The following is an 8,760-nucleotide window of genomic DNA, read 5'->3' as shown; positions in this document are numbered from 1 at the left end:
TGTGTTTTGGAACATTGGACATGCTTTATTTCAGAACTTTTCACAATTTATTTAAACATCTCACATATACAAAATAGGTACAATAGACTTTGTGGTGTCACTTTTTGAGAGAGAGAGAGAGGCCGTCTAAAAACCAGGACTGGATGAAATATGTGCTGTCAGAATGAACACTGGGTGTGGGATTGGAAGAGTAAAAAAAAGCCTGAAAAAAACAAAAACAAACAAAAAAAAACTTTCCAGAAAGAAACTAAATTAAACAAAACAAAAAAAGACAGACATCAGGTTTAGAATCATTCCACCTGCTTAAAATGGGGGAGTATCAGAGGATGAAGGCAAAACTCCTCAAAGGTCAATACAAAGTAATACAGTAAAAAAGTGGTTTGTTCCACAGCTGCATATTAGCACCATAGATCTCTGCTTCAAGTAACTGAGCACCTTCCGATACGGGACAAAGCTTGAAGCATTAGAAGTCTCAACATCTCGGTTGTGGACCCAGGTTTTCTCAATAGTATTTTCTTTAGGTACAGGCATGAGGTAGTTTAAACCTTTTTTTCATGGAAATTGTGGTTTTAAACCTCCTCTTTGGAAGATATACAAAGACCACAAAGTGATGCGTACTTTCAGCGTTTTTATTACACTTCTTTTATTTTTTACAAAAGGATGACATGATGTCCCACAACAAGGTGTTTTCCCGCGTCCCTTTGGGTTGCTGTATTAATTTGCATTGCACAAACGCTCCGATTAGTCCGTTCAGTCCTCTCCGATAGTTGCCCATCTTAAGCAAGTGGATGCGCAGAGAGAAATCAGCATTCAGTATAAAAAAAAACAACACAGAAAGAAGGGCAGAGATTTTGTTTTTCGTTCTTCCTCTCTTTTTTGGTGTTAATTTATCATGAGTCTATTTATTTGAAACAGACTGGGCCAATGTCCAAACCAAACTCCTGATCAGCTCCACCAATGTCCAAAGGTGCAATGTCGAGGATGGGCAGGCGAGATGGTTTATTTGTTCTGTACTCAATCACTGTCTTGCTCCACTCACCAGTGTGTGTCTGCGGGAGCAAACAAAGACAAGGAGAGATTAAAAGTCAGAAGAGTTCAGTGCAGGCCGGATAAGACAAGCTACAAAGCTGTGAGACAGATTGGCTGTGTCTTGTCTCACCATAACTGTAATAATTCAGCATCCTCTAAACCAAATTGTGTCTCACTCATGGGGAAGACTGAACAATAACAGTAGTGATGAAACAAGGCAACTTCAGAAGCAAAAAGCTACTCACAGTGCAGCCGTCCTCCAGCACGGAGAAGGTGAAGCGGCTGTTGCCCTCGGCCCTCAGCTCCACATCGTTGGAGCCCTGGAGCACCACAGCCTTCTTCAGGTTGCCGCTCACACCATCCATGTAGGCAACGCTGTTCTTGCAGTGGTAGGTGATGTTCTGGCTAGCCTGGTTGGACAGCAGGCGCATGAAGGCGAGCTGGGTGGCCATGCTCTGGTGGCTGAGGTTCTCGTCGTTGTAGGTGAACTGCAAGAAGCAAAGAACAAATATCAGTATGTTGCATGAAGAGAGTATTGAAATAGTTTAGTTGACTGAGTGAACTAAAATCAAGCAATGCGCCTCCTCTCTCACCTCAGTACCACCGTTGATGGTCTCTCCGAACCAGACGTGCTTCTTGTTCTCGGTGCTTCTGAACCAGTTCTTGCGGGCGATGCTCTCAGGGTGGGCATAGATGCAGGTCTCGCGGGTGGTGAAGTCGCAGAAGACCTTGATGGCGTCGTTGATGCAGCCCTGGTTGGGGTCAATCCAGTAGAATCCTACAGGGCAGCAAGACAGGAGAGTCAGACTGCTGGTAAGACATTGTTTTTGTCCTGTTTGAACGTGCAGCGAAATGAATTACAAGCTCCAAAGACAGATATATTTACTAAATGTGGGACCATATTTGCCTCAAGAAAGTATCAGGGAAAGTCGAGCTTACCGCTGCTCCACTCGGGGTGGCTGAGCTTGATGTCACGGCAGGTGCGGGCGGGGTTCTTCCTGGATCCCTCAGGGGTGAGCAGGTTCTCGATCTGAGTGTTGAGTGACTTGATGGTGGCATCAACCTCGTAGTCCTTGGCTCTCATAGCAGGCTGATCGGCTCTGTACTCATCGTATCCGGAGACATCGTATCCACCACCAGAGGGGCCAGCAGGTCCAGGCAGACCAGGAGGTCCAGGGGGACCCTAAGATGGATACGACAGTGGATTGACATGCAGATAACGGTTGCAGTTGGATCCTTTATATGGGATCCTTTGATGGATACGAGCACTAAACTGCCTTGTCCAAATGACCAAAAACAACGTGAAGCTGTTGATGGAAAGTCAAACTTACAGCAGGTCCAGAGTATCCAGGGGGTCCACGAGCACCAGGAGAGCCCATAGTACCATGGGAACCAGCTCTACCATCCTTACCAACGGGTCCATGGGGTCCAGCAGGTCCCTGAAGAGGAGATTATCACATTATTACACAGTCAAATGTTTATCTTTTTATGTAAAACCCTGCATTTTTAAATGTCCATTGTTTGATGCTGTAGTGTTACAGGTGTTCTGTCAAATTAAGAGGGACTGTATACAAGTTTCATCCTGTTACAGTGGAACTTCTCCTATTTTCTGTTACTGTGTGAATGTCATGTCCTGACATTGAATCAGTTCTCACTTATGGTCAAGTTTTGAAAGTGACTTCACTGGAACCTTTGTTGCTGCAGGTAGAAGAAAGAAAATACTGATATATTGCAAGTAATAAGGATCCCACTCACTCTGGGTCCAGCAGGTCCGCTGGGTCCAGCAGAACCAGTGTCACCAGATGGTCCCTGCGGGAAGAGAAAACACATCACTGAATGAGATTGTAGTGACGGCATGAACTTTCTCTGGATGCAGTGTTTATATCATTTGGCTATACTTTTGGACTCCATGTAGGTGTATCAGCATATGTAGCTGTATATTTATATTATGCAGGTGTGCAGCTACTCACAGAAGGTCCAGGCATTCCCTGGAGACCAGGATGTCCACGCAGACCCTTCATGCCTCTCTCTCCCTTGTCTCCAGCACCTCCCTTCTCACCACGGGGTCCAGCAGGTCCCTACAACAAACAAACAAACATGCATGCACATTGCAGGGACATCATATTGCCAGACAAGGATGCAATTTTCATTCACACATTGAAATGCTGTAGATGTTGAATGTTGGTTTATTTTTTATCCACTGCACACTGTTCTTTGTGTCATTTTTATGACTGTACTTGTTTATTGTACTTACAGCAGCGCCTCTAGCTCCAGCAGCACCAACAGGTCCAGCGGGTCCTCCTGGGCCCTAGGCACAAGGAAAAACAGGAATGAAAAAGATGAGTGAAGCAAACAAATGATTGTAGGTGCATCGTCCCAGAAAATGATGCTACTTGAAAATGGGAATGCAGTGATTAAAATAATTACAGCCTCTCCACGGTTTCCAGGTCTGCCAGCACCTCCAGTGGGTCCAGCAGGTCCAGGGGCACCAGCAAGTCCCATGGAACCAGCAGGTCCGGGCTCACCACGGTCTCCCTGGAGATTGTGGGTAAAGGCACATGCAGGTCAGAACACAGCATATGTGTATATCCTGTAAACATACATGGTTTAAGGTGTATTCAAGGACATTACCTTGAATCCAGCAATACCAGGACGACCAGGAGGTCCATCATTACCAGGGTTACCCTTTGGAGGACAAAAATATTACAGTTTACATTTAAGCTCCTGTTACATCTTCATGTCAAACTGTAAATAAGTCCATAGACTAGCTTTCAAAAGAGATGCTTTTGTACTTGTGTTCAATGCGAGCTGTCATATACGCTGTATGTCTACTTAAAGCGAATAATACTGAATCAAGTAACTGTACTTCTACTTGAAGGATGGGGATATTTTAATATTGTCTCCACATCTACACATATGTCATTATTGCACAAGTGGCATACTAAATCCTTACCTCACGTCCAGCCTCTCCCTGGGGTCCGGTCATACCAGGCATGCCAATGTTTCCAGGGGGACCACGGGCTCCAGGAGGACCAGCAGGTCCAACTCTACCAGGCTCTCCCTGTAACATGATACAGAGGATACATGATACAGAGGAAATCAGTGGGTTAAGCACAGACAGACATATTATATGTGGACTAACTGAGTCAAGTGCAGGTAAAATAGTAATATGCATGCATTATATATTTGAGCTTCTAAGAAATGCATATGCTCATTCAGAGCATCCCACCAAATTGACACTGTGTCCACAATTTTACTCAACAACTGTTTTTATATTGGTGTGAACGACGCAGAATGTAAATGCTAACAGCTGCAGTCCAGTCCAGCTCAGATGTTAATGCATTGTTGAAATCTTGCATGCATGAATCGCAGGATAAAATAATGTCTTCATTGTTTGTAGTGATTAATTCTCAGTATACACTGTAGACAGTTCCATCATACTGAGATACTACATTTGAATGGCAAAATACTGATATGACATAGCTTTCAGCAGGTCATAATACATCTTTTGGTTGGACGAGAACTTACCACACCACCAGCACCACCAGGTGTACCACGATCTCCTCTAGCACCAGGCAGACCAACGAATCCCTGAAGTCCAAGAGGACCAGAAGCTCCAGGAGCACCAGCAGGACCCTAAACACAAAGACAAAAGACATCATGAGTCACACATCCGTGGGATGATGATCTAAAGGTCTGCATGACTACAAGAGAGGTCTGGGCTTGCTGTATTCATGAACTTTTTCATTGTTCCCAAAGTTATTAGTGCGCCACAGTCTCCTAATTTTGCCTGAAAAAAAGAGCTTTAACTCACAGGGGGTCCAGACTCTCCAGAGGGTCCCTTGTCTCCAGCTAGACCAGGAGGTCCAACCATTCCCTGCTCGCCAGAAGGTCCAGCGGGTCCAACATCACCACGGAGACCACGAGGACCATCCTTACCAGCGGGACCAGCAGGGCCAGGGGGTCCAACAATACCCTGAGAGAAGAAGAGTAAGAGAGTGGATTAATGCTGAGAGTGTGTGTGTGTGTGTGTGTGTGTGTGTGTGTGTAAGTTTATCATTAATTGTAAATTGTGAGACGTGGTACTCACAGAGGGACCAGCAGCACCAACTCTGCCAGCAGCACCAGGGAAACCAGTCAGACCCTGAGCAGAAACACACACGGTGGTTATAGCGCAGTTATTAGTAATGTCTGGTCAGTGTGTAGGCTTATGTGTGGACGGGCCTCTGACCATCCACAGGAAAAAAATCAATCAGCATACAATAGTCATACTTTGATTTCCTTCATCATTCTTTGTTTTTTAGGCAGACATTTACACAAGGCCAAAAGCAAGCCCCAAATTGCTGAATGTATTCGGTCAAGCTGCAAGAAAATTTGTCTTCGCTGAGTTTATTTTAATTTTATTTTTATTTAATGCTCATCCTCTGATATTTTTTCTCAGATCCTTAGATGTTCAGCAGAATTTCAGATTTGTGCTGATAGCTTTTATTTGATTTGAAACACCTACAGAACTCATGTGAATGTGTGTGGCAGGCACATGTTGTGTGGCTGCGACTAAATCTGTATATTTGTGTGTTTCAATACTCACAGCGGGACCAGTGTCTCCACGAGCACCAGCAGGTCCAGAAGGGCCAGAAGGACCCTAGACACCAACAAAAAGAAATCATTACTCATATGAGTATATAAAGTACAATTGTAAATTTTTACTGAAGTGCTACTGCAAAGCTGATACTGCCTGAACTTTTGAAGTCATCCCATTCTGATATCTGAATAACATTTTTCTGCTTCCTAAATCATAAGTTGAGTCTGGTATGTTACAGCCATCCCAGTTGGATTAGACTTGCCAAGCTGCAATGCAAAGTGTGTGTCCAGTGTGAATGGTACTAACAGCAGGTCCAGACTGTCCAGCGGGTCCAGCAGGGCCAGCGGGGCCAAGTTCTCCCTTTCCACCAGCAGGTCCACGCTCTCCTCTTACTCCAGGCTGACCATCAGCACCCTGTAGGGAGGGAGAAGGAGCAGTGCTGGGTCAATATCTGGGCAAGGATATGTGTGTGTTTATGTAATTGTTAGTTTATCTACATGCATTGATGATAATTTGGGATACTGAGGAGATGTATGAATGGCACGGTATATTTGTATGATGTGTGGGCTTACAGGGGGTCCAGCGAATCCAGGAGCTCCAGCAGGGCCAACCTCTCCACGCTCTCCCTGTGGACAACAAGCAGTAGGTCAGACAAACTGCTTCATGTTTTTCTGAGGTCCCCAGTGACGGAGGTGGCATCTGTTAATACGAAGGAAATGATGCACAGTTACTTACAGAGGATCCACGGGGTCCAGCAGGTCCGGCAGGTCCAAAGGAACCACTCTCACCCTGTAGGAGAGAAGAGGAAATGTTTCATTAACTTAGCATGGGTCAGTCCATCTACCCATCCATCTATGTGTTGATACTAACCGAAAGCAGTGGAATGTACGTTTTCTCTATCTGATTATTTCTGTGTATTTTGGTCAACAATTAATCAATAAAAAGAAAATCAGCTGACGTGAATTCCACAACTTGCAGATATAAATGCTACAACTGGCAACTGCTTATTTGTTAACTAATTCTATTATTGTTGTATGTCCACTACCAGTCAAAAGTTTGGATACACCTTCTCATTGAATGCTTTTTATTTATTTGTATTATTTTCAACATTGTTGATTAAAACCAAATATTCACATTTTTTTTGTTTACAACATAATTCCATATGTATACCTTTTTTTAGTTTTGACATCTTCAGTATTAATCTACAAGGTATAAAATGATTAAATAAAAAAGCATTGAATGAGAAGGTGTGTCCAAAGTTTTGACTGGTCGTGCACTTCTGTCTCTTTAGGTTGTGTTTGTAGGCCAGTACGTATGCAAAAGGGCACTGCAAAAGCTCACCATTCCAAACTGCATAAAAATTGAAATAAAAATACTTCAAATCTGTTAAACTTGGTTTGATACATTTATTTCTATTCTATAACCGCTGTTGTGTCAGTGAATTGTAGGTGAGTCATTTCTGTAATGCTATAAAACAGCCATGAGATGGCAGTGTTGAGGTTCTAGCTTCAGACACAACTTAACGTTGGGGGTAATTACAAATTTTCTTACAGTGGAGTTGCAGATCTGAGGAAAAGGTGTTAGCTGACTAAGCAATTAAATGACAACAGTGTGGACTCTGTTGATTGCTTTCTAATGTAGGTCACTGCTACTGGAATCTGTCGGCCGTCTTGAATTATGTTGTCGGCAGCCATTTTTAGGTCATATTAAAAACCTAATGATATTTGTTGATGTGATATGATCCAGAGTAAATCCTAACCCCTTCGCATTGCAAGTTTCTGTCAGGTACATGTTTTTTTGGTAAATATTGCACTGACTTACCTTGTCACCATTGGCTCCAGTAGGTCCAGGGGGTCCAGCAGGTCCAGGCATACCCTAGAAACACACAGTAGGACACACTGACACCAGGGCTCTAGTGGGAATACTCAAATTGGGGAAAACGGATCATGGTTTTCATGTGAGGTGCCTAAAGAAAAATTGATCGAGTGGAACTTACACGGGCACCATCTCTTCCAGCATTGCCGTCAGGGCCTCTGTGTCCAGCCTCTCCCTGTAGGAGAAGGAGGATGAGGGTTTAATACAGACAGTGACGTGAGAAACATTACACCCCCACTAACTGATTTGCAGGTGGTAGATTTTTAAAACTCACCTTCTCTCCCTTGCCTCCAGGAGGACCAGCAGCTCCGCGCTCACCAGGCATGCCACTAGGTCCCTGATGTCCGGGAGCACCAGCATTTCCGGCAGCACCAGGCTCTCCCTGGGAGCAGACAGGACGAACTTTGGTTCATTATCAAACCTTTTTTTTTTTTTACTTCACAAGAACTTATCTGCTGCACTAATTCATTGTAATCCCTTACAGTTTCCCACAGCGTAGCCCCCCATTATCTTACCTTGCCACCATCGGGTCCAGGGGCACCAGCGGGTCCACGGGGTCCAATTGGTCCCTGAGCTCCGGCGGCTCCAGCAGCACCAGGGTTACCACGCTCTCCCTGTAGAAGCACACACATATATTTTACTATTTATCCGCAAAGCTAATCTTCCACAAAGAGACGAGTTTAGCTTAGCTTAGGAAAACAGAGGCATGGCCAGGTGATCTCACCTTTCCACCAGCAGGTCCAGCAAGTCCCTGGTCTCCTGGGATACCCTACAGAAATATGGTAAATGATTGGTCAGTCATGTACTACACATCTACTAATACGATTATCTGTTGATATACTACAGTAGAACTGTGTGTGTGTGTTTGTTCACTTACTCTGTCTCCTGGCTTGCCACCCTCTCCAGCAGGTCCAGCAGGTCCAGGCAGACCCTGAAAATATCAAGACACAACATCAGCTCCAATAGCATCAACAGGAAGGCAGTGAAGGAGCCAATTTTAAGTTGCTGAGGAAAGCTTCTCAAGAGATTTGGTGTAGACGCTTTTTTTTTTTTTTTTTTTTTTTTTTTTACAGCTTACTAGCTGAATTTTCAGCATGGAGATTTTTTTTCACTATAAGATTTAGTACATCACACTATATTTGGCTGTAAGCTATGCTTCTGTTACTGTGTGTGTGTTTTCCCATTCTTACTGTGAATGGCAGGAAGAAAACACAACTATAGCTGCAACAATTAAGTGACTAGTTGTCCACTGTTAAATTAATCTGAAACTACTT

General features: G+C 44.0%; 1 protein-coding gene across 1 annotated transcript in view; it reads right to left on the bottom strand.

Annotated features, from left to right (window-relative positions):
• col1a2 (collagen, type I, alpha 2) overlaps positions 1–8,760 on the bottom strand; it is a 19,050-nt gene continuing 10,290 nt past the window's right edge. Inside the window, exons 27-50 of the mRNA XM_055017658.1 lie at positions 8,364–8,417; positions 8,211–8,255; positions 8,002–8,100; positions 7,761–7,868; positions 7,608–7,661; positions 7,433–7,486; positions 6,347–6,400; positions 6,184–6,237; positions 5,918–6,025; positions 5,618–5,671; positions 5,120–5,173; positions 4,844–5,005; positions 4,558–4,665; positions 3,983–4,090; positions 3,661–3,714; positions 3,457–3,564; positions 3,284–3,337; positions 3,000–3,107; positions 2,785–2,838; positions 2,361–2,468; positions 1,969–2,212; positions 1,623–1,807; positions 1,275–1,517; positions 1–1,049 (exon numbers count right to left, since the gene is read on the bottom strand). Coding sequence (XP_054873633.1) covers positions 903–1,049; positions 1,275–1,517; positions 1,623–1,807; positions 1,969–2,212; positions 2,361–2,468; positions 2,785–2,838; positions 3,000–3,107; positions 3,284–3,337; positions 3,457–3,564; positions 3,661–3,714; positions 3,983–4,090; positions 4,558–4,665; positions 4,844–5,005; positions 5,120–5,173; positions 5,618–5,671; positions 5,918–6,025; positions 6,184–6,237; positions 6,347–6,400; positions 7,433–7,486; positions 7,608–7,661; positions 7,761–7,868; positions 8,002–8,100; positions 8,211–8,255; positions 8,364–8,417 — 2,421 coding nt within the window. The 3' untranslated portion in view covers positions 1–902. The remainder of the gene's footprint in view (positions 1,050–1,274; positions 1,518–1,622; positions 1,808–1,968; positions 2,213–2,360; positions 2,469–2,784; positions 2,839–2,999; positions 3,108–3,283; positions 3,338–3,456; positions 3,565–3,660; positions 3,715–3,982; positions 4,091–4,557; positions 4,666–4,843; positions 5,006–5,119; positions 5,174–5,617; positions 5,672–5,917; positions 6,026–6,183; positions 6,238–6,346; positions 6,401–7,432; positions 7,487–7,607; positions 7,662–7,760; positions 7,869–8,001; positions 8,101–8,210; positions 8,256–8,363; positions 8,418–8,760) is intronic.

Source organism: Amphiprion ocellaris, chromosome 15 (genome assembly GCF_022539595.1).
Source record: "Amphiprion ocellaris isolate individual 3 ecotype Okinawa chromosome 15, ASM2253959v1, whole genome shotgun sequence".
In the NCBI taxonomy this organism is placed as follows: Eukaryota; Metazoa; Chordata; class Actinopteri; family Pomacentridae; genus Amphiprion; species Amphiprion ocellaris.
The sequence above is the reverse complement of the archived record's forward strand: the minus strand, read 5'-3'. Positions and strand labels throughout refer to the sequence as shown.